Source organism: Chrysochloris asiatica, unplaced genomic scaffold, assembly GCF_000296735.1.
Source record: "Chrysochloris asiatica unplaced genomic scaffold, ChrAsi1.0 scaffold00009, whole genome shotgun sequence".
Classification (NCBI taxonomy): domain Eukaryota; kingdom Metazoa; phylum Chordata; class Mammalia; order Afrosoricida; family Chrysochloridae; genus Chrysochloris; species Chrysochloris asiatica.
In genome coordinates, this window is record NW_006408527.1 from 22,130,485 (window position 1) to 22,155,088 (window position 24,604).

Consider the following 24,604-nt stretch of genomic DNA (forward strand, 5'->3'; position numbering starts at 1 on the left):
CAAAGTGTCAGTTAAAAAAAAAAAAAAAATTACTCCACGAAGCCTTAAAAGTTAGGAAACAGCAAATTCAGAAAGGAGGAAAGAGAAGAGGAGAGACATACACATACACACACCAGGTCCCGTATTAGCCTCCAATTACCTAGTATTTTATTTTTATGCCTAGGCAGGGACTGAAAACAAATAGATTGGACAGAACGTGTTGGTCTTCTTCATCCAGAAATGAGAGGACCTCTGCTGAGGGACCTCTTGTGGCGTTGTGGCTTTCTGTATAGGTTGATGTCGGGTATTGAACCATGTTATTTCTTAGCCAACTTTGGTGAAGGGTGGAGCTAGGGGGATGGAGAGAAAGGAGATAGCATGAATTCCAGTCTTAGGTTGGAATCTTCTGAAGGTATCTGGGGGCTGAGAATTTAGTAATGGGATCCAGTTTTTCTGTTTTGAAGGATCCCGGTAGTCTCAACCAAGAAGCATAGGTAGGAGAGAATGCTGTGGATTTGCTTTTGCCATTAATTCTAGGGCAGTGATGGAGGAGTCCAGAATTTCTGCTTCAGAGTAGTCTTGATGAACATCCCAAGGGGTTATAGCACCATGAGGAGGCTCAACCTTCTACAGCTGCCACATACCCATGATTTCCTTTATGAGATGAGTGATCCCCACAGTGAGGGAGTAGGTGTGCAACTGTAAACAGGGTGCCAGGCTCAGAGGAAAAGCTGAGGCTGCAATACCAGCTCACTAGATGTGAACACACGTTCTGGAGGAAAGCAGTTGGAGACCTGGGCTAAATGCAGCAGTCAACTGAGAGTAGAGGGTAGGGGATCCAGGAAGAGAAATAAAAAGTCATAGCATCAACCTGCTGAGGATCCAAATAAAATTCATGGTGGTATCCATGGTTACAAGAGACAGAAAATTCCTTTGGGGGTGGGAGGTCTGAGGCAGTTGGAATAGAAGAAGGGATTCTTCCCTCTCCTTTTTCTCAAGTAGCCAGTAACATCCATATCAGAAGGCACTGGCTGGGCAGCACCAGAAAATAGAGTTAAAGGCTGGACCATCAGATTAAGATGGTATTAAAAGTCTGAACCTTGCCACAGGACTGGAGCTTAAGATAGGGTTCAGAGAGACATAGGTCCAAAGTAGGCCCATCCAGTCTTCCCTTCCTTCTCAGTTAGAATACCCAGTTCTGGGGCCTCCTCATTCTGCACAGCGGAGACCTTAAGGCAGTGATTTCAGCACCATCCTTGGACAAACAAAAGCCTCTTCCCACTATAGATTTGCATATTTTACAGCTGAGTTGGTTGGGGGTGTTCACAGCTCATGGAATTAGCAGCAGTAGCAACAATAGTCTCCAGCATGCAGGACCCTGTTATCCCCGGAAGCTATCAGGTGAATACATAAGTATCTGGGCCACTGTGTGGACCTAAATGAAAATATTCTGACATGACGATTCAGAAGCATCTATTCATAGGTTATATGGGAGCATGATCCAGGTTAGTATTCCAATAGATTCTGATAAAGTCTTGTGCTACTTAGAAATTTGAAGAGCAAACAGTTAGGTCCAGGCTCATCACATATCCCTGATCTGTAGAGTCCAAAATTTCCAGCCTCACTTGACAGCTCAGCCAGCAATCTGGTCCCATAGGGACTTTCAAAAATGGCAGGAAGTGCCCAGACAGGCAAAATTCTATTCTTAGTTGATTCCAGATCTTCTACCCTCAATGTATTAGCCATTTAATCAAAGCTTTGTTTTTAGCTTGGCTCCTTGGGTTTTGGCTACATTCCTCAGACGGTCCTGCAGGATCACAAAGGAGTGTGCACCTGGTGGAGACCTGGTGGAGATGTATATTTCCTAATATGATGTGAACTCATGGGCCCAAGTTGACACTTTTTCTTTTCTTCTTTAATCTGGTGACTGGTATACAGTAAGTACTCACTCAGTAAGTGTTTGTCGAGTGAAGGAACACATACTGAAGACCTTCAGGGCAACTGGGAAGGGGCAACTTTTGCAGACAGTGGGATCCTTTCAGAAGACAGATACCAGTCACCCAATTAAACTCCTTGAGCTATTTTGATTGGGAGTATCTCAAACGGATGTTCAATCTCTTCTGTTCACATGCCAAAGACAAATAATAAGGACCAGCTAAGGAATCTGAATTCAGTCAAAGTGGCTGCCACGAGAAGAGTGCAAGGAGAGGCCAAATCAGCTATGAAACACAGGAATGTTTCCAGTTTCCTATTGTCCCGCCATTCCTCGATGAAGCTCACAGATCTTCTATAGAGATGGGGACACACCCCTCTCCTGCCAGAGGCTGGCATTTGAGCTTTCAGGCAGGGTGTGTGCTTTCTTAGAAAAGTCAAGGGAACTGAGTTCCTCTTCTCCCACTACTTCTCAGACAGTGTTTCATGTTTCATATGAGCCCCAAGGATGCCAAAGATAATGGCATAGTTGGTGACTAGCTGGTGCCAATTAGATGGTGTTCAATTCTCTAAAGAAAACTCACTTGGAAAAGTCAATCTAGCCCCTGGAAAAGCAATCCAAGCATCTCATGGACATGTGGGGGAAATGAAAAAAAAAAAGAGAGAGAGAGAGAGAAAAGGAAAATAAATAGGCAAATGAGGGAAAACCAAAACCAAAAAAAAAAAAAAAAATAAAAAAAAGTCGGGTTTATTGACTCTCTCATGCATGTTAAATTAGAGGGTATAAAGACAGAGTTAATGGTCTTCCTCTAAAGGCTGTAATGTTATTTTTGTGGTTTGACGACTTCTTGGATTGGCAGCCAACTTGTCAATGTCCCCTAGGTCATCCAGAGGGCAGGTGCAGGCAGCTCTCTCTCTACCTTGGCAACTGGTTCCTCTCTCACCAGCTTCATTTAGCCTTTTCTTTTTTTAAAAAAATCTTTTGTGATTGATTTAAACATTATTTAAACCACATGCTTCTTTTTTCTGGGGTCCAGCCAGATCTCTGGGGGAAGAGTTGTTGGCAGTGGTGACGGAATTGGGAAGGGTCGGTGAGAAAATCTGGGGAGCTTTCTGCCTCCCTCAGATTTCTCAACACAGGCCTGTCTCTCTCACAGTTGTTCAGGAGAATCATTTAGGAATTGCTGCAGGGTTTTTGTTTCTGTTTTTTGTTTTGTTTTCTCCATGCCTTTCCAGAAAGCCCAGGAGTTTGTAGCTGAAACTGGAAACCAAGGAGAAAGACCCAGAATCCTCTTTTCCCCATAGTCATGAGAGCAGGCCAATAAATGTAGCTAGAGGATGCAAGTTCCCAAACGCCACCCCACCAGTCCTTACTAGGAAGTTCTCAAAGGTGCAGCACCAAGAATCTGTCCCTCTTCTTACACCTCCTCCTCCCTCCTGCTCTCCTCTTGGGGCTGGAGAGCCAGTGCTCTGAGAGAAGAGTGGGGAGAGGAGGAGCTAATGTAGCTGAGGCCAGCCCATTCTTCTGTCCAGGGTGACAGTGACTGCTGGACCTTCAGAGCGTTGCCTGGAGGTTGGGGTCCAGGATGGTTTCTCGATCTGGAGATTCAATGTAGTTGGCAGCTTCTTGGAGTTTCAGCAGCATGGCCATCTAAAAGGGGGCAAAAGATGGATTAATGAGAGGTGAGACTATGGGCCCTACCCACAGAAGTAGGGCATGAAATAATCTAGACTATGGATCTGATCTTTGAAAGAAATTAGGAGCCAAAAGAATTTAGAGGTAGTTTGTGAAAAACCAGTGATGATTGCTTTGACCCTGTTGGTAAACACGTGCATGCGTAATAGATAATTTGAGCATGGCTCAACTATACTTGGTGCCATGCTGTGGTATGTGAAGGAAAGCCAAAAAGAACAAGATAACCTCCGCCTTCCAAAGTGCTTACATTCCAGGAGAGGGCAAAGGCACAAAGATAACCAGCAGGTACTGGAGGACTACAATGCCATAAAAACATCTCTAAGATTTCCCCTTCTAATTCATTATAACCCAACAGTTCAATTCAGTGTTATTTTAAAACCATCTTTCTTAGCTCACAAGCCCTGTTGTTTCATAGCAAGTCTAAACTCCCTAGGGTATTCATCACCTTAACACTTTACCTGTTTTTCCTCTTGCTACTTCAAGATTGGGACCCTCCATTTCAGCTAAGTAAATCTGGATGATTCTGTACTGAGTCTGCTCTCTATCCTTCTATTTATATAATTATTATTATTACTATGCTTTCAAGTGAAATGCCTTTTTTTTTTTTAACATAAGTAACAAGTTTTTAAGAGAGTCAAAATTAATAACAAAAAATATATATTACGACTAAATAGGAAGACTGTCCTACTTGACAGGTAAAATGGCAAGGTTTTAGGATTTGTGCGTATTAAGTTTTCATGCAATCTGTCATATTATCCTCCAAAATGATTTTACCAATCTGTACTCCCACCAGCAGAGTATGAAAGTGCTATTTTTGACAATGTGAAGTAGGATCTCCTTTAGTTTTCATTCTTTAACCTTTTTACGCTTTTATTGGCATTTTTCTATTGCCTCTTGTCAAATGCCTGTTCACATAATTTGTCTATTCTGTCAAGGCTTTAGAAGTTCTATATTTTGGTTATTTATATACATTTCAAATACTGCCACTCCACCCCTTCCCCAGTTTGTCACTCGTCTCTCAGCCTTTCTTTTTTTTTTTTTTAAACAGAGGCTCCAATAAATCCATTTAGCTGAAGTAGTCTCAGGATAAAAGGAGGACCTGCTGTAGCGCTGTGGGTTAATGCGCCAGACTGCAAACCTGTTTGAACTGCAAGGTCGGCTGTTCAAGATCACCAGCTGCTGCTCAGAAACCCTATACAGGGTCACTATGGGTTAGAACTGACTCGATGGCACTTAACAACAACAATCAGAGTTGAGGAAGAACTATAGAGAGAATGCTAATTATGTGTTCTGGTGTAGTTACTTCTTTGGTTGACATTTCTGTTCTTTGTTACAATATATCTTGCTCAGATGCACTATTTAGCTTAAGCTACTGCTGGGCAAATGATATTTATGACCCAGCATTCTGCTATTCAGAGAGCCCTTCTGACCTCATTTTACTTGTTTCTGAGACCTTATCAAGCATATGCAGGGAGTCTACAAAGTTCAGTCTTTTTTTCCTTTTTTATTGTGAATTGAATGAAGAAGGTTTACTGAGCAGACCATCAGTTTTACATTAAACAAATTATATACTTCGTTTCATTTCAACAATTCAACAATTGCAATTCTCTCAATGAAACATCATTCATCTCACTTCCTCTCTGTGCTTCTTGTTTCCATTCCTCCTTCTTTCTCAACTCTTGTACTTTGTCCTTGGGTAAAGACTCCCCTTTTGATCTTGAGTGGTTGGCCATTCATTCTAGGGTCTGAAGAGTTCACTCTTACTTTGACCTCAGAATGACTTCTACTCACCAGGGGGTCTGAGTCCAGAGAACTTGGGGTGCTATCTTTGACTGTCCTGTCTTCAGGAGGTGAGGCAATGCTGTGAGGGCCCACAGTAGGTGGTGGCAGATGGTACAGCTTTGACTGGTCTTGTTGGGCTGAAGGCCAAGGAAGAGTGTCCCGGACCCACTCCACTGGGTCTTCCCAAGCAGCTTTCTGTCCATGGACCTGGGGAGAAGGAGACATGTGATTACTCAGAGCAAAATCTACACCTTAGAGGCTTGTCTGTGTAGTCTTGGATGGATCCCACACAAAAACCTATGTTCCTTGGGAATATCTACCTCCCCAAATGTAAAGCCTGAGGCTCTAATCCCCAAGACATTTTCCTGAGTTTCCCAACAACACAAATAGTAAATTGATAAAAACCATTTTATAAGACAGTTTGGCAGGTTGTATTAAAACTTACATGTGAAAATTCTGAAAAGCTACAATTCTACCTTTCAAGTAGGAAACTCTTCCCCTTCAGTCACAATGCCTTTAGATATTTGTTTTCTTAATAACAGATGTTATCTGTCCCAAATGCTTTTAAATTGGAATTACAGTAATAATCATATAAACTTTTCTTAAAATGCCATGAATTTATAAAATGCAATGATTTTTGATAACATTTCAATAGATAGCCTCTCTAGAAACTTGCCACACCATCAGGAGCTATCTCTCTCCATAATAAATTACTTTTATGGATAACACATGACCAGTAGGGCCTGGCTTCTACATAGTACTCCCTTCATGTGAGAAGGGACCATAAGCCACTAACCACTGCCAATGAGTTAATCATTCTCCCTAATTTACAGTGCGAAAACTGAAGGTTTTTTTTAAAAATGACATCCTCTTTTTGCAGTTTTTATTCTAGGTTAAAACATTTTTTCACATCTTTCATTTTTACCTTCAAAATAACCCAGTGGTCTAGGTAGGGAAGAATTTCTTATCCCCTTTTCACATAAGAGGAAGTTAAAAACATTCTGCCAAAGTGCACATTTGAAGTGCCCAATGCTAACACAGAGGAGTAGCTCTCCAAGAGAAAGACCTAGCAATCTTCTCCTGTAAAGATTACAGCCGAGAACACATGGGGCAGTTCTGCTCTGTCACACGGGGTCACTATGAGTCAGAATCGACTCGATGGCACCCAACAATAACAGAGTAAGCTTAGACTCACATAGGCTTTTAAATGATTCTCAAGACAATTATTTTTTTTGTTTGCTTTGACTCCTAGAGAGTGATTTGTATTTGACTTAAAGCCAAATACTTGGACTGGCGAAGTGGCTTTACAGACAGTGATCATTTAGCTGTTTGTTGAATGGTTACTGAAGGTAGGAAGGTTGGTGAATCTACTCTGCCTGTTAGAAAGAGAACCTTACAAATCCCCAGCAGCTCCATGTCTAACATTAAAGACATGAGTCTATGTCAATAGTAGGACTGCCTGTTCTTGGGGTGTGAGTGAAGGCAGAGGGTAGGGCTCACCTTGATCCCATCCTTGGCTCCTTCCTGTAGGTAGGGAATGATAGAATTGTTCCACAGGTCAATGAACCAAGTCCGGAAGTCTTCGATGCCAATGGGGCAGGACAGAAAGAAGCAGGGACCTAGGGAAAAGGATGAGGCCATGAGAAGGGCTAAAAATCGACCTCTCCCCATTCATCTGCCTCTTTTACTCTAGGCACAGGGTTGTGAAATCCAAAGGGTTAAAGGAAATTTAGTTAGGCTATACCGACATTGGCTGGCAGTCTCATAAGTAATGCTTTCACAAGGTGGATGTGAGATATGGAAGGGAAGAAGGAGGACGTTTTAATTTCCTCCTAAATTATGGACTTCCTTTTACCCATTAATTATCGAGAAAAATGAGGGAGAAGGGTTGGGTTGTCTGAAAGTTGAAGTGATGTACCCAAATCATTGGGTCCTAACTGCATTTGGAAGGCTAGCTAAGACAATTAAATGGTCCTATGTCTGAAGCCACAGGCTTGCAACTTCTCTACAGGATCAAGACTCCAGAAAGAAAGGGAGCATCCCTCAATGTGGTAAAGTAGAAAAGGGAAGCCACCTCCAGACCCCAAGGGGGAAGCTGAGCCCCAGTACCGATGAGGAAGTCTGAGGTGCTGTGCTTCTCAAGAAAGGTATGGAGATGATACCACAACTTGGGTACCCAGTCAAGCACCCGAAGCAGCTCTTCCTTGTTGGCATTGATGTCGCTGTCTGACTCCACCAGCTTCCTCCTCAGGTAGCGAACCAGGAAGCCATTGGCTGGCTCCACGTTGTTGGAGAAGGTCAGCATCCTGCCACCATGGATGGGAAAGTAAGGTCAGAGTGGCAATGGGGACATTGTCAGGGTTCATCCCTTTCCAGGCTGTTCCTTCCCCTCCAAAGCCCATTGGTTTCTTCTTGAGGAATTGTTGTTGTTAAGTACCACAGAGTTGGTTCTGACCCATAGCAACCCTGTATACAGTTTCCATGGAGCTACTGGTGAGCTTGAACCATCAACCTTGCAGTTCAAACCAACTTTGCAGTCAGCACATTAACCCTTGTTGCCACACCAGGAAGGACTCTCCTCTCAAGTGATGGTTGGTGGTTATGTGCCGTGGAGTCAGTTCTAACTCACAGTGACCCTGTACAGGGTTTCCGAGGCTGTAAATCTTTATGGGAGCAGAAAGTCTCATCTTTCTCCCGTGGAACAGCTGGTAGTTTCTAACTGGTGACCTTGAGGTTTGCAGCCCAATTCATAACCACTATGCTACCAGAAGGTAACTGAACTCAGAGTAGTAGCCAAGGCAGGCAGAGCTGACTCTTAAATATGTGATGACTATCTGACTTCACTAATCCTGATCAGGGGATTAGCTGGTTCTCTTCTAGTTTGCCTGTCATAAGAGTCCTCTCCACCCTTTAACTGACATGGCAAAGACATCTATTTTCTCTTCCCGGCCTAGAAGTCTCTGGCTAGTTCTTTTTCCTTCTGCTATCTATTGCCCTGCTGGCCCAAACCCTGGGTTTAACTAGTTTATAGACTCCTGGGTAGGGTTGGAAGGTTCACCCCAGGTCACAATCCTTACCTGAAGCTTAAGTGCAAGCCATGGTTGGGTGTCATTTTTACAGGCTGATTGGTGGTACCTATAATATAGGGACTGTGGGAAGAAAGCGAGAAGACATTCCTTAGACTCATCTCACCACTTGCTTTCTGCATGTCCACAAAGGAAACTTCATCAGTTGGATCACACTGGGTGTTTCCTCCTCCCCATTGTCATGACTTTTTGTTCCTGACCCCATCTCACCATTTGTGATACTTGCAGGTGAGGGCACCATTGACCAGCTCACTGATGGAGCCTGCTTCACTCAGGTCGTCTAATAGGATCACCAGGGGGACATCTCCAATGCCCGTTTCCCGATCTATCTGGTTGGCCAGGTTCGAGAGATACAGTTGCAGATCCTAGAATAAAAGAATCATAGATTAGCACTCAGAAGTTATGAGTACTTGGTTAAACCTTGTTGTTGTTAAGTGCCATCGAGTTGTTCCAACTCATAGTGACCTTGTGTAGGGTTTCCAAGTAGCAGCTGATGAGCTTGAACAACCGCCTCTGTGGTTCAAACTGACTTTGCAGTCTAGCACATTAACCCATAGTGCACAAAAGACTCAATCCTTAGTAACAATTATGTTGGAGAAGCTCTGCTAATTCTGGACTTTCCTGGGGCCTGTGGTTCATGTTTGGTGCATTTGGACATTTGACTGTCAAAGTGATCACCAGAGATTGATAAATAGTGGTCCCAAAGGCTCTAAAACAATCATTTCCAACAGTAGCCTCTAAATTCTTAAAAAATGGGAAACACATGCTTTTTCCTTAACGGATTTTCATTGGGTTGGCACCATAAACTACTATTAACGGAAACACCTTCTGCAGTTCAGGAGAGCCAAAACTTGAACTAACTCCAAAGTGTTAGGGTCTGCTCAAGAAATGGCAGGATATGTAACATTTAATTCTGAGAGATTCTTCCCAGAAGGTGCAGAGCTGGAGAGTAACGCTGAAAAGATAGGCCGAGGGAAGAACAAAAAAGAGGACTGGGATTGACAGGGTTGGCTGACATTGAGGTGTAGCAAGACAATGTCATTTAATCAATTAATTAAAAGGACGGGCGATTGACAGAGAAAAGGGAAAGTGTGGAAAAAGAAATGATGGACAAGGTGTGGAAAGAAATCAAGGGCAAGAGAGGGTGAAAACTGACAAAGAGGATGAACAGGGGATGAAGGAAAGGAGAACACTGAGAAGATGGAGAATGAATAAGGCAGGGCCCTAGGACAGATCTCGGCGATGGCATGGGGCCTGAAGCCTGCATGGAGACTGGCAAGGGGTCCCAGGAGGCAGCTAGCTACCTTACAGGACTGCTGGTGCATGTTGAAGGTGCTGACGATGCCCTCAGTGACCTCGCGGCCGGAGCGCTCCACTAGGTACTCGGCCAGTCGATTGGTCAGGTAGGTCTTGCCTGTGCCGCTGGGGCCTGAGAGGACGAGGCGCCGGTGCTTGAGGAGGAGACTTATGTAGTGCTGCATCATTGGTTTCGGGATCAACGTCTCAAACACCAGGCTGTCCACGCATTTCTCCTTCAGACCTGAACCCCAGCCCAGAAAGCATGAGTCTTAATGAGGGCCCTAAGGGTAGCAAGGGACTCTGAAGGACTTTCATGGGGTCCCACAGAAGAAACTCAGAGTCACTTGCTTGATGGCGCCACAGGAATCCCCACCCCCTTCTTTTAGAAAACTCAAATTTGATTTTTAGGCAAATACTCTAAAAATCATGGTAGAGGGAAAAAGCCCAGGCTTGGCAAAAGGAAAGAAAAGAAAAGAAAAACAATGTCCCTTGTATCAAAAGGTAGAACTGAGTCTTATTCATCTTTTTTATAGCTCACATTACTTAAACACAGTGGCTTTTCTATTGTAGCTTCTCATTACATTCTTGTGGAATGAACAAATGATGAATTAGGCAATGATCTCCTTCCTACATGCCAAACCACCTTATCCAAGAGACAAAGACTGACCTTTGAGGGAGACTGATATATTGTTGACACCTCGGCGGCAAGGAGGTATCTCTGGAGGCTCAGCATCCAACACTCGCTTCACGTGGCTGATGCTGTAGCCATGGATGGACTCAGTGCTTAGTCCCAGGGTAGAAGCTGGATCCATCTTAGAAACGTACTCCTGGCAGAAGAGAAAGCAAGAAAAAGATCATGAGGAACACTGAGTGAAAAGACACAAACACAGATGCAAAAGCCACCGGAAAGGAGGAGTGTTCGAGGGACTCGGTCAATGGCAAAAGGGATGAACATATGCTATTGCTTCATAAAGCATCAGAGGTCACCAAGATCCCAATGTCTGGATGCTTCAGTAGCCCATGAGAAGATGATCAACTTTTGTTGAGTATGAAATCTCTTTACCGTGAATACTTGGAAAACAGCTTCATCCAGCATCTTCCAGTCAACTTTTCCACTGACCTTGCTACATCCCAGGAAGAATTCCTGTTGCTTTAAGTCCTGTAACGTCAAGGCAGAAGCATGTGAGCCTCAGTGTAGATGGCTCCAAGACTTTAGAAGTTGAGTACTCTGGTCTTGGTGAGGGAGTATTCAGAGCCCAGGTTTTCTCAAATAACAAAGGCAGTGTTACTGGCCCCTGAAGTTCCTTACCCCTTTGATGATGTGCTGTGGGGGCATCCTCACCACCACCCGAAGGGTCACTTCCTCCTTTGGACCACAGGTACTTATGCCGTCCATGGGCGACAAGTCTATGGGGATTGAGACGGACTATTGTTTTTGGGAGCACTCAGCCTTCCCTGAATCTTCCAGTTGTTATTCTCTCTAAATAGGTCTTTATTTACCACAAAGAAATGGAGGCATGAAACAGAAGCTCCTTTTTCCTGACACTGGCATCTGTCTGGTTTAAGTTTAGTTACGTCCCTGACCCGAGGAAACAGTTACCAGGGCTAGTAGAATAGCATAGCAGTGAACAGAGCCCTTTTCTTCTCGCCACCCTTTCATAGGTTTTTCTCCTAAATAGTTACCTGTGTCTGTGAGACTTGGGCTGAAGGAATGGGTGAGCACTAGGCCCAGGGAGCGACGAGGGGACGACAGAGCAGATGATCCAGGGACCTGCCCTGGAGTGGAGCCTGAGGAGGGACCTGGGGCTACCTTCAGCCTGTCATTTTCTGCTTTTAGTAGGTCCACCTCCAACTGTAATGAGAACAGACAAATTAGGGTAAGAGGGTTAGCCACATCACAAGCCTTGGTCTTCCCTTTCCTTCCAGTTCTCTGTCCAGATACTGACCTGCATGTTGTGCATGGTCTCTCGAAGCTGGTCCAGTTGATGGGCAGAGTTGAGGGCTTCTAAGCGGATGTCTGTAAGCTTCATTTCTTTTTCCCATAGCTCAGAACGCAGTTCTGATACTTCCTTCTTCTCCGGCTCCTCCTCCTCATTAGCATGGAACATTCTAGTGTGGGGAACCGAGTTAGCAGGGCCCCTGGAAGAAAGTGAGAGTCAAGCTAGGCTGCACAGAGAAGTGCTAGTGGTACTAGGTGATACTGAGACCTGTGACTGGTAATCTTGGTTCTTCATGTCCATAGATATCAGTAATAAGAACAAAGATCCACTGAAGGGTCGCATATGCCCAGGGAGAGGCCTGTTGAGGGTATTGCTTACCCATGGTCTGATGGGCTTACTGCAACTCTAGCCAGCAGCTTACACTGGCACCAGGCTGCGTGGAAGAGAGTTAGGGAGCACTTACTCAGTGACATCAGTGCCCACAGAGGATGAGGTGGAGGACTTGATGGAGGGTGAAGCAGTCTCTGTGGAGCCATGCTGTAGTTTGGGGGATGAAGGGGCTGAGGAGTCAGGTGTGGCAATTTCCTCAATATCAGAGTATGAGGAAGCTGACTTGGGTCCCTTTTTTATACTGAAGGCTTTGTTGAAGGAACTTCGAAGCTAGAAGAAAGCAGATCAGGGTAGAGAGATGTCAGGGGATGCGGAAGGACATATATGGGACTTCTGAGAGACAGGTCTGGAGGCAGGGGGTTTACTTGCTGTAATCAAGCATCTCTTATAAGGCTCTACTTGATTTGTAGACATGTCTAGAAATTAGGGATGGAAGAAAGGGAACCTTCTGGCCTTTCTCTTTCCTCTGACATGGACAGAGTGAAGGACAATCTGAGCATTCAAACCCCATCTTCTCTAGCAGACTTATAACTGATCAGTCTAGAGCCCAATTCACTCTGTGCCTCAGGATGCCACCTATGATCAGAGTTTACCAGCCTAGTACCTCCTTCACCTATTCTTTTCTCAGCTGAGACTGACAGAACGATTCTGTAGAGATCAACAGGAGGTATCAAGTTTTCTTTTAGTATCTCTTGTGCCTTGGAGGCACCATGGTTTAATGCTTGGCTATCAACCAAAAGGTTTGTGTCTCAAACCTACCAGCTGCTTCATGAAAGATGTGGCATTCTGCTTCCATAAAGATTATGGCCTTAGAAACCATATGGGGCAGTTCTACTGTGTCCAATAGGGTTACAATGAGTTAGAATTGACTCAATGGCAAAGAGTTTTGTTTTGCATATCACAGAATCATCAGGACAACCGAACACTCAAATGTCCTAGAATATGGGGGCATTTGCCAGCACTCCTTTAGAGTACTTGAGGCATTATAACCTGATCACAGCTTGTTTGGTTGGGAGTTAAGGAGTTATGGAAGTGAGCTAGCGATGCGAACCAGGATCCTGTCCCACACCCACTCACATGCATCCATACAGCATGCACACACACAGGGAAACAGACATGGAATGGCAGCAAGAGACAGAGAGTAAAGGAGGGGTCAAAGGCTACAGGGGACAGAGGCAAACTCGCTCTTTGGGACAATGAGAAAGAAAAAAAGGAAAATTTGGTGTCATTTCTAAGTGTCACATTTGGAGCACAGGGAGGTTGGTAGGTGATGGTTGGAGCTGGGGGGTGGTGTGTGTTGCAGTCTCTACTAGTGTGGCCCAGGAGGACCAGTGTGTCGGGGATGAGGATGTGAGTGAGAGAGCATGTGCGTGGTTGGCTGGTTACAGGGGACATTAGTCTCACTGATGTCAAATACTATAAAGTTGAGTTCTCTGTAGAGCTCAAGAACAGAGCCTGAAAAGGCCAGCATTGACTTGCTAGAGATTGCTTAATTGAAGACGACCTTGGACGAGAACACAGGCTTCTTGATTTTCAATCTGATGATATTTTCTCTGTTCGACTGCCTCTTGGGAAGCCATGCATACGTGTGCATGTTTGTGTGCATGCATGTGTGCACATGCAGAAAGAAATCTTGTGACCACATTTATTGGAAGCATAAGCCCTTTAAGATCAACAAGGTCCTAATAGAGTATAGTGTTCTATGTGTATTTTAGTATTCCCAAAGCCAGAACTGTGGGCAGATGTTGATTGGTGTTATGGGGCTAAGGGTTCCAAGGCCCAATTGAATTCTGGAAATAATGGAGTATGAAAAAGGAAACTTAGACTGTGCATCTGTGACACTGTAGAAAATGAAGTCTTCTTCAGATTTTTCAGTGATGGTATCTTTTTAACGAGCAACTCAATGGATTAGTGGTATGAGGAAATACTAGCCTACAGAATCCAGTTTCAATATCTCTGCTCCGCCCAACCCAGTTAATGCTCCAGTGCAACTAGTCTTCCCCTTGCCCTGCTGCTTCTCCTGGGATCAGGCAGTGTCTCTTCAGATATATTCCAATATTTTCTTCTCTACCTCCCATATTCCCCTTGCAGTTTAACTTTGACCTCATTTGTGTTTTCTCTGCCGACTACAATTACGGTCTTTCTCACCTGTGATCTCCTTTAGCAATCACTGCCTGAATTAAGCATTTGGCGTACCCACTTTACATGGACAATATTTGTTTTGTCTCCCCAGCAATACCATAATTAAGAGCTGAGATTATTTACAGACCCCATTTCTCATACCCTTCACACCACCTAGCATAATGTAAGGACAGGATTAGCGTGGGCCTTAGATGTTTGGTTTCTGATGGAAATTCTAAGTCCGTACTCTGTTTGTCATAGACTACATGAATCTCTGAAATGTCTTTGGAAATTCCATGAATATTCAGAGGGCTTCAAGCTTTGGGGGAACTTGAGAATGCTACAGACTGAAATATGTCCCTAGCTTATCTCTGGTTCCTTCTACTCTAGAGCTCAATTCTTAGGCTAGGCCAAAACCAAAGTGGCCTCTGGAAATTATGGTCAAGATAATGTCCATCCATGATTCTCTTCCATTTTGGGCTTCTAGGTGTGATGGAACCAAAAATAAGAAAGCTCATTTTCTGGGCAGAAGTACAATTTAATGGCTTTTTTTACTTCTTTCAATAGGCCATATTTGTAGCACGGGGAAGATAGGAGGGAACAGATTTAGATTTTGTTTGACTTCCCCATTTGGACCCCAGCCAGACCACTCCTCTGTCCTCATGTGGGGCAGCCATGGATGGACCATGCAGTGGAGTGAGTTAGGAATTCTTGGATGGTTTCACAGTTAGTGTTATGAGTGGCCATTTCTCTTCTTTTTCATTCTTTTTTTTTTTTTAAAGCGGGACAGAGTTGCTCTGAAAATAGGGAAGGTATGGCAAAGGGTTAGAGAAAACAAGGGAAGAGGAACCGGGTCTCTTACCTCATAGACCTGGAAAAAAAATAAGGATTTGAAGTCAGCATTTTGAAGGGAGGTGGGGGAAAAAGAAGAAGCAACACTTAATCACTCATTTCACACAGCTGTCACGTATCTGCACTCTACAAAGGTCTGTGGGTCAGTCTGACAGAACAAGGCACGGAGGAGCCAGAAATCTCCACTACCAAAGGGAGCAAGGCAAGTTGAGAGTGTTTCAAACTGCCTAAATAATTTCAGATAGGTCATCTAAAGTCAGTTTAGGGTTATCCAGGGCAAAAAAAAAAACCAAATGAAAATTATCTCTGGATAACCCAAAGGCAACATAAAAGAGTTATTTATTTATTTATTTATTTATTTAAGTAATCTGGAGCATTCCACAAATTTCTTTCCAGAAATTGAAGAAATGACCTCCAGAAGCATCTAGAATGAACTGATTTTATTCTAAATAGGAACATTTTGCTCATAAAATCTGCTTTAAATAGTTTAGAAGGAAGTGGGGCGGGGGTTGGAGGAGGGGATTGACAGGACTTTCCTTTCTGGAGATTTCCTGAATTTCCTTCTGTTGTCAGATTACATTTGACCTAATCAATATGAAGAACCCAAGGAAAGAAGATGTGTTAAGAGTTGGAGGGATGGACTTGGGACAAGTAGGTTATGACTGGCAGAAAGGGATAACACAGCCCACCTCGCTCTTAGTGGCCATCAAGTTAGGGCCTAATAGAAGAAAGGAATACATCTTGGTCAATTCTGAAAGGATCCAATACCTATGCTGAGGTGGAAGGAGTCCCCATGTTCCTCTCCCCAAACTTTTACCTACCCAACTCTTTTTCTTCTTCTTCTTTGCATCAGCATCCTTGCTGCTGCCGATGCTAGAGTGGCTGGTGATGCTGTTGAGGCTAGAGATGCTATCTGAGGAGTTCTGTCTCTTGATCCGAAGTTCTAGAGCCCAAGTACAAGAGGGAGAAACACAGAACAGATTTAGAGAAGACTTAAGGCAAGATTACTGCAGATGGGAGAAAAGGAACCAACCAGTGGGTCCACATTATTATTTTTTCAGGTCATTCATTCAACAAACAATTCCTGAGTGCCTGTTATGTTTCAATACAGAAAATGCTCAAGGTCAAAAAGAAAAAAAGAAGTGATTCTTGTTCATAAGAAGCTCCCAGTCTAGTAGAAGAAATAGCTAATTGTGTTATAAAGTAATAAACTCAGCTTGAAATAGATCTGAGATGGACTTAACTAAAGCAGCCCTCTTCAGTTTTATGGGGACATTAACCTATCATTCTTCATGATTTCTCCAGCAATGCTTAGCTGCCTAGGGGTTCAAGGCCAAGTACAATTAGCCACATGCCCTACATTTACGTTCAATGTACTTCACTTTTCTTGTCTGGTAGGTAGAAAACCTTCTTAGGTCTCTGTGAAGGTTTCTGATAGCCCAAAAAAGGATTCACTTTTTTTTGCAGCAGAAAGAAAAAGGTTAAGAAAGGAGAAGATATTTGAATCTTGACAGAACAGAAGAAGCTCTTAAGATGCAAACATTGGAAAATGTATTTAGGGATGAAGGAAAAGTACATGCAAAGACATTTCAGGGAAACGGTCAGTCGTGCTTTGGGAAACTGCAGGTGGTCTGGAGTGGAAGCTGCACAACATCTGAGGGGCCCTGACAAGAAGGGAGAGTGGAGATTAGGCCAAGGTCAGATCAGGGAGCCTTTAATGCCATTTAAAGAAAGTCTATCTTATGTGTACCTTTGTTCATTGCAGCATTCTTCACAATAATAAAAACATGGAGACACTTTAAGTACCCTTTAACAGATGAATGACTCAGCAAAATGTGGCACTCCCTACATACAATGGTACACTATTCAAACATAAAGAACAAGGATGAGTCTGCAAAACACATTACAAAGTGGAAGGATTTGTAGGACTAAGTACTAAGTGAAATAAGTCAATTGCCTAAGGACAAATATTATACAATCCCAACTATATAAGATGGCAAGAGTAGACATAAATGAGGGGCTTCAAAAAGTTCATGGAGAAGTGGAATGAAAAGGGAATGGATTTTTTTCATGAACTTTTTGAAGTCCCCTTGTACTCTGTTCTATAGTGTGCCTATGATTTAGAATCAACTTGATGGTAGTGGGTTATTCAGTATTGTACTGGAAGCCTTAATCTGAGAAATAAAGCAAGAAACAGATATATGGGGAGTGGGGGAACTTCAAAGATTTCATTGAAAAATCCCATTATCTTTTAATTCCATTTTACCACGAACTTTTTGAAGCCCTCTTATCTAGTTCCCAAAGTTTGTGTTCTCCATCTTAGTGAGTAGTGTTTAGTAAGATACAGCTATTGATTGGTTTCTACTTAACAGGAGCAAAAGAAAAAGAAGGAGACCAAAGTCTCAGAGAAGAAACTAGCTGACAGGACTAATAGCCTACCTGAGCCATGGCCTGGCCTTATCTACCCTGAGACCAGCGAAAGTAGATGGTATTTGACTACCACTGCCAATTATTCTCATCAAAGCCACAATAGGCAAACCCTGAGAGAACAGAAAATATTCTGAGAAAATTACAGAACAGAACTCAGATTCTTAAAAAGTCCAAACTTTCTGGACTAGTTGAGACTAGAGGATTCTCTGCAACTATCACCCTGAGATATTCTTTAAACCTTGAACCAAACCTATTCCCCAAGGTCACCATTTGACAAAATAACAGACTGGTACACAAAATAAAGGATATTACATGTGAGTAGAGCACTTCATAAAAAATCCATCTATATGAGACCAAAAGGTAAAAAACAAAACGAAACAAAACTCTAAAGCAAAGAGGGCACTGGAAACAGAACAACCAGAGCAAAATTAAAGAGAATGTAGGCACATTGTGAAAAATGTTAACTAATTTCTCTGAACAATTTGTGTCAAAATTGTCTAATGGAAACCTAATTTGTTATGTAAACTTTTACCAAGAATGCAATCAAATATTCTTTTTACAAAATAAAAGGAAATCTGTCTTTGTGCCATAGGTAATGAGCAGCAAAGCTTCTGAAGCAAGGACATTAAAAAACAAAACAAAAACAAACCCACAGCCACTGAAATAACGGAATATCCCAGAGCCAACACTTCAGAGATGTGTTTGAGCAAATTACTTATTTTCTCTGATCTTATTCTTTCCATCAATACAATATACTTTATGGAGTTGTTGCTATTGTTAAATGCTGCTTAGTCAGTTCTGACTCACAGTGACCCAATATAAGGTTTCCAAGGAGCAACTGGTGAGTTTGAACCACTGATCTTGTGGTTCAAATAGATCTTGTGATCTTGCGCTTATCCTACAGTACCACACCAGGACTCCTAGTTACTGTTACTGTAGTTGAAATATAGAGTACCTTATAGGGTAGCTATCTGGAATAAATGATTCACTATATGTACTATGCTTAGAAAAATATCTAGCATATAACAAGTGGTTACTAAATGGTGATTGTTACTATTGCTACTGTTGTTTCCAACACATAGAGACCTGTATAGGGTTTTGGAGGAGCAGCTGGTAAGTTTGAACCACTCATCTTCAGTCGCAACTGACCTTGTGGTCCAGTGCTTACCTACAGCGCCACACCAGGACTCCTTGTTTCTATTACTATAGTAGAAATACAAAGTACAAGGGGAAAAGTAGAGATGAAGTTAGAAAGAAAAGGCATTATCTTAGATAAAGAAGAAGCCGATATGCCACGCTAAAGATTTGGAATATATTTGTTCCTTCAACGTCTTTTTCTGAAATGTTTGAAACACGCAGAAAACTTTAAGCATAGTGCAATGGATACTCAGTCACCCTGCACTTAGATTCAACCATTATGTTATTACTTTGCTAGATTTGCTTTCTCTCTCTTTCCTGACGTGCGTGCGCGCACACACAGACACACACAATTTTTTGAATGATCTGAAAATAAATTATGACTTTACTTATGACAGACATTATGACTTTCCTTCTAATTATTTCAAGAATAAAGACCTTCTCCTAAATATCAGACTGAAGAAAACTAGCAATCCTGTTTTTTCACTTTATATCTAGTCCATATTTAAACTGGAATGAAGTCCTGATATTCTGATCCTAAGTGATGGGATTAAATTACTTTGGGGGCAGTGTGAAGGAGGAGCTCAGTTAGGAAATTAGGATAATAATCCAGAAGTCTCATGAAAACCTGAGCCAGGGTAGTGACGCTACAGTATAATTGAGAACTGGAGAGGAGTTACAACTAACTATATGAGGAGACTTCAAAAATTTGGTGGAAAACTCTACATATCTTTTCATTTCATTTTTCCATGAACTTCTTAAAGTACCCTCATACCAATTTTGAGAGTACTGCTATCTTAAATATTAATTAAGTCTTCCAGTCCATGAACATGGGCATGTCTTTACATTTATGAAGTCTTTTATAATTTCTTCCAATGATGTTTTGTAATTTTTAGTACACAAGTTTTTATGCTTTTTTTGTTAAACTTATTCCTATGTATTTTATTTTTCAGATTATATTGTAACAGAATTGTTTTCTTTATTGCATTTTTGGATTGTTCATTGCTAGTATATAAAAATATTAAAACTTACAATATAAATGAGGAACTCTAAATTAAAAGACAAATAAAAGATAGTCAAAGAATTTGAATAGACATTTCTCCACGGAAATAAATGCATGCCGATGGCTAATACACATGTGAAAAGTTGCTTAACATCCTTACCCTATAGGAAAATACAAATCAAAACCATAATGAGATATCACTTCACACCCACTAAGATGGTCCCAATAGAAAAAATGGATAATAACTTGTTGGGTCTCTGCAACAAGTGTTAAGAAGGATGTGAAGAGAAATCAGAACCCTCATCCATTGCTGGTGGGATTGCAAAATGGTGCAGCTGCTTTGGAAAACACTTTGGCAGGTCGTCAAAAGCTTATACTTAGAGTTACCAAATGATAAACAATTCCACCCTAAGTATATACCCCAGAGAACTGAAATCATGTGCTTACACAAAAATTAGATATACATTTTTATAGCAGTGTTACTCATAATAGACAAAAACGGAAACAATCCAAATGTCCATAAACTGAGACATGGATACACAAATGTGGTATGTCTATACAATGGAATATTATTCAGCCATTTAAAAAATATGAAGTACCTGTTTCACATGTTATAATATGGGTCGATCTTGAAAATATGACTGCTAATTGAAATAAATAATGAAATTACATATTGCATGAGTCCACTGATATGAAATGTCTAAAACAGGCAAATCCATGCAGACAGAATGTAGGTTAGTGGTTATCAGGGTCTGGGGGAGGGAAGATAGAAGTGAGTGCTAATTGGTATGAGGTCTCTTTTTGGGGTGATGGAAATGTTCTGGAACTAGATAGTGGTGATAGCTGCACAATCTTGTGAATATGATAAAAAAACAAAAACCCAAAAAACCAACGAAACAAAACTCACTCCTTAAAAGTGTGAATTTTATGGTTTGCAAATTACATGATCCTGGCACCAGGCTGGATGTTAACAAATGTCTCTTATTTAAACCTTACAACAAATTTCTGCTGAGGTATTGTAGTAGTCATTTCACAGAAGTCAAGGAAAATAAGTACTCAACATTTTAAGTTGGATTTTGACAATACGGAGGTACCTGGTGACTTCAGTGAGAGCAACTTCAGTAGGGTGACAGTGACCAAGGCTTAACTGTTGGGGTTGAGGTGTGCGAGAGAAGTAGACTGGTAAATTTGACAGTGAAGGAAAGAAAGAAGTAAGGATGCAGTTAGAAGAACCAGAAGGCTGACACATCTTTCCCCACTTCTGAAAGGCAGTAGGGAAGGAGGGAATAGAGATTAAGTGGTCGAAGCTCTGGAAAAGAGTGTGTTGGTCTATGACTGCTACAGTGAACACCTGAAAGCATTCACCGAGGGTCACTCTTTGCCAGAAGGAATAACTCCTTCCAACAAAATAGGAGAAAAATCAAAAAGGATGAGTACAGATTGATGGGATGGCAATAGTCAGTGGGAGTCTCACATGGAGAGGTGTATTTTCCTGAATAAGGAGGAGGAAAAGTCTATGTTCAGAGTGGGGCTTGAGAAAAGCAGCAACAACAGGGACTAGCTGATTGTGGAAGAAGAAAGAAAACAGACTGTGCACAAGGAAGGGGACTGCCAAGCTACGCTGCACATCTGACTGGCATTAGAGAGCACGGAGTTTTGGGACATCAGGGTACCTACCACTCTTCTTGGCTTTCTCTAGTGGTTAAATGCCAACGATTACTTATTATTTGAGCCCCATATGACCTAGGTGATATGCGGTTGTCTCATTTGAAGTCTGTACTGCTTCCTCCTCAAAGAATTACAGTGAGGTTCACATAAAATCATCTCTGTGTATGTACAATACATTTCCATAAAGGTATTACTGGTATATGAAAGTCGTTGACTTTAATGATTGTTCTGGGCAGCTCTTTGGCTCTTGCCTAAAGGACTCATGGAGGGTGGTGGGGACAAGTGCCCTCTGCTCTCCCTCACCCCTTGGGATGAGAGGGCCATGCTCCTGCGTTCCTCATGGACCAGTCCAGAGAATCATGCTGAAGAACATCAGAGGACGCTCATCTTGTAGATATTTGATATTGAATCTGGCCTACTGTAGACAGTGATATTTAAAAACTGTAGTCACCTTCCTCTCAGCCCATTCCTGATCCCTGTCCATCTATGGTGGGATGCCCTACCTTTGGGTGTGGTTTCAGAGGCATTAAGGGCTCCCTGAATGACTGCCTGGGCCTCAGAGTTCTTTTTCTTCAGGAAGTCGATGGTTTCTCGCAAGTCCAGTAGTTCAGTGTCCTAAGAGAGACATTAAAATAGTGTCATTCATTGGGCTTAGAAGCACCTACTGTATGCTAGGCAATGGGCTAGACATGAATTCAATTAGACATGATTGGGAAGGGCAGAGGAATGTGTTCACTGTATTGAGAGGCAGGCTGAAAATTCATGGTGACAGAGTGGGAGGAAGAAACTGGCACTCATGGGGATGGAAAGGAAGCTAGCCTTAGCCTGTCTGTCCAGGAGAACCCGCTCACTACAACTGTTCCTCCCCTCCCAAGTCTCTCACCTTTTCCTCTGCTGTCTCAGCCAGGTGTCGTAGGCGGGATGTCATATTCACCAGACTCTGCTCAAAAGCAGCCACTAGATTAGCCTGAAACAAACAGATAAGGGGGTTCCTAGTTTGGGTGAGGGTAAAGGAAAGGAAAAGGCTGCTATGGCATGCTGTATTCGCTGATTTTTGTGTCTCGGAGCAGACCACTGACAACATACTTGTTGTTGTTAAGTGCTGTCGAGTCGGTTCCGATTCATAGCGACCCAGTATAGGGTTTCCAAGGCTGTAAATCTTCGTGGGAGCAGAAAGCCTCATCTTTCAACTGTAGATCAGCTGGTGGGTTCGAACAGCTAACCTTGTGGTTAGCAGTCCAGTACTTACCCTACAGACCCACTGCACTACCAACAAACTTATTGTTATTGTTGTTGTTAAGTGCTGTCGAGTCGGTTCCGACCCATAACGACCCTGTACAGGGTTTCCGAGGCTGTGAATCTTTATGGGAGCAGAACGCCTCATCTTTCTCCCACGGAGCGGCTGGTAGTTTTGAACTGCTGGCCTTAAGGTTCGCAGCCCGATTCGTAACAAACTTATTAGTGATTTAAAAATATTTTAAAATAGTGATTTCCTTAAGCAGGCCATGTGAATCAAAGGACTATCCAGCCTGAAGAAATTTTCTCGCTGGGAATAGTCTTCTGAACAATGAAGCAAAATAGCCTGAGAGTAGGGTAGGTTTTGGAGGTTTTTGAAGAATATCATCTATCAGAGATGGGGGACTCGCTACTCTCTGCCATATGTGGAGAAGCAGGTTTGTGGGGAGGACCATAAACCTGAGCGATTCATTTGGTTTGGGTTGAACTTTTCTACTGTCTAACAAACTGGCCCCATGGGTCAAGTAATCTTCCAGGAAAAATTGTTAAAAAAATTCCACCTCTGCTCCTAGGGTGGTCCTCCATTCTTAACTCATTCTTCCTTTGGAGCAATTCCTTATTGCTACAGTCTCCACTTTGCAGGGCTGTAGCTTTAAGTTCTGGTAGTGTAGTGGTTACGAGGAGTTGGGCTACTAATCTCAGCGGTTCTGCGGAAGCTTTCTGGTCCCATAAAGATTTACAGCCTATACAGGGTTGCTAAATTGACTCCAAAGCAAGCAACCACTTTAAGAGACTTCAAGAGCATTCCACTATCTTGCCACTAGGTGTCAGGCCTGTTCCGTGAGGAGTGCAGCGTGCTGATAAATTCCCTGTCTGGTTCAAATGCTAGCTGGCCAATTGGAAGCAAGAAGGACAGGGAAGGTGAAGGGAATAAGGTATGGGACTCAACAGGGGAACATTCAAGTTTGGAGAAACAGGTGTCAGTGGAGGGTACCTGAGAAAGCTGGTGACATTAGCAAGAGGTAAAGGGCATAGTTGGGGCAGGTCCTTCATACAGAGCTCTAGGATCCTGTTGATACATCCTCACTGCTTCTTATCAGCTAATAATTCTCTCTCCCTGTTGGGTCAACTCTAGTTCTCATCCATTGGCCTTGAAACCTCCTTGCAGCCTACTTTAGACAATTTTTTGGCCCCATCTGCACCTCTTCTTTCCACTTTTGCTATAAATCTGTAGAGGCCTGGGCTCCTTAACAGATTTCTGCCACAACCCTGAGCAGTTTACTTTTCCCTATGTACAGTGAACTCCGGCGTCTTGAATTCATGTCTTCTCTTGTTTCCATCTCTACACCCCCAGCATCTATCTATAAATGGACTGCTTGCACTCCCCGGAAATCCCCCACTCATGAGACCCTAAGCACTCTCAGCTTCCTGTCTGCTTCTCTGTGTTGGCCTCCTCTCATCTGGAGGATTCCCTTTACTCTTGTTGGGCTTTCCTCCCTTCTGCCTCCTACATTTTCTCTCCCTGCTCTGAACCTTCCCCTAATCTGAAGCCTCTGACTAGGATGCATTAAGACTAACACTTCAAGGCTAAGCAGTGATACAGATCAGAGGCTGGTATTTCAGAGAGACAAAGTGGTCTGGAGCCACTCCCTATCTAAGGTATATCTTCAGCTTCAGCAGCTGACAAGTTCCATGGAACTGGACAAAAGCTTGGTCTGGAATTGGGATCTGAGGAAAGATGTGGAACCTCACCAACATCTCTTGCTTGGGAAGAGGGCTTTGACCTTGAACAAAAATCTGCCTCTACAATTCAGAACTCACCATGTCTGGGTGTTGAGTTTGTTCTCTCTTAGCCAAAGGGAACTTCCTGTTTGAAGAAAAATCACCCTCTAAATTCATTTTCTTGGCTCTAGCCCAGCTTTGACAGCACGATGGTGGACAGACGGCAGTGTAAATGAATCAGACATAATAATGATCTCTACCTCCTTGGCGCCTCTCTCCCCAGCATCTTGCAGGCATGAATTTCCTGGGATGCACAGGACGTGACCCAGGC

The 24,604-nt window shown here is 42.8% G+C and overlaps 1 protein-coding gene across 2 annotated transcripts in view; it reads right to left on the reverse strand.

Annotated features, from left to right (window-relative positions):
- Nucleotides 1–1,881: 1,881 nt before the first annotated feature.
- NAV1 (neuron navigator 1) overlaps nucleotides 1,882–24,604 on the reverse strand; it is a 202,519-nt gene continuing 179,796 nt past the window's right edge. Inside the window, exons 14-30 of one of the 2 annotated variants that reach the window (XM_006834141.1) lie at nucleotides 22,199–22,282; nucleotides 21,819–21,930; nucleotides 15,899–16,020; nucleotides 15,088–15,096; nucleotides 12,178–12,374; nucleotides 11,721–11,913; nucleotides 11,458–11,626; nucleotides 11,084–11,181; nucleotides 10,838–10,933; nucleotides 10,442–10,601; nucleotides 9,780–10,015; nucleotides 8,686–8,840; nucleotides 8,467–8,538; nucleotides 7,499–7,695; nucleotides 6,890–7,008; nucleotides 5,399–5,596; nucleotides 1,882–3,562 (exon numbers count right to left, since the gene is read on the reverse strand). In XM_006834141.1, the coding sequence (XP_006834204.1) occupies nucleotides 3,467–3,562; nucleotides 5,399–5,596; nucleotides 6,890–7,008; nucleotides 7,499–7,695; nucleotides 8,467–8,538; nucleotides 8,686–8,840; nucleotides 9,780–10,015; nucleotides 10,442–10,601; nucleotides 10,838–10,933; nucleotides 11,084–11,181; nucleotides 11,458–11,626; nucleotides 11,721–11,913; nucleotides 12,178–12,374; nucleotides 15,088–15,096; nucleotides 15,899–16,020; nucleotides 21,819–21,930; nucleotides 22,199–22,282 (2,313 nt within the window). In that variant the 3' untranslated portion in view covers nucleotides 1,882–3,466. The remainder of the gene's footprint in view (nucleotides 3,563–5,398; nucleotides 5,597–6,889; nucleotides 7,009–7,498; nucleotides 7,696–8,466; nucleotides 8,539–8,685; nucleotides 8,841–9,779; nucleotides 10,016–10,441; nucleotides 10,602–10,837; nucleotides 10,934–11,083; nucleotides 11,182–11,457; nucleotides 11,627–11,720; nucleotides 11,914–12,177; nucleotides 12,375–15,087; nucleotides 15,097–15,898; nucleotides 16,021–21,818; nucleotides 21,931–22,198; nucleotides 22,283–24,604) is intronic. The other variant, XM_006834142.1, reaches the window with a different exon arrangement.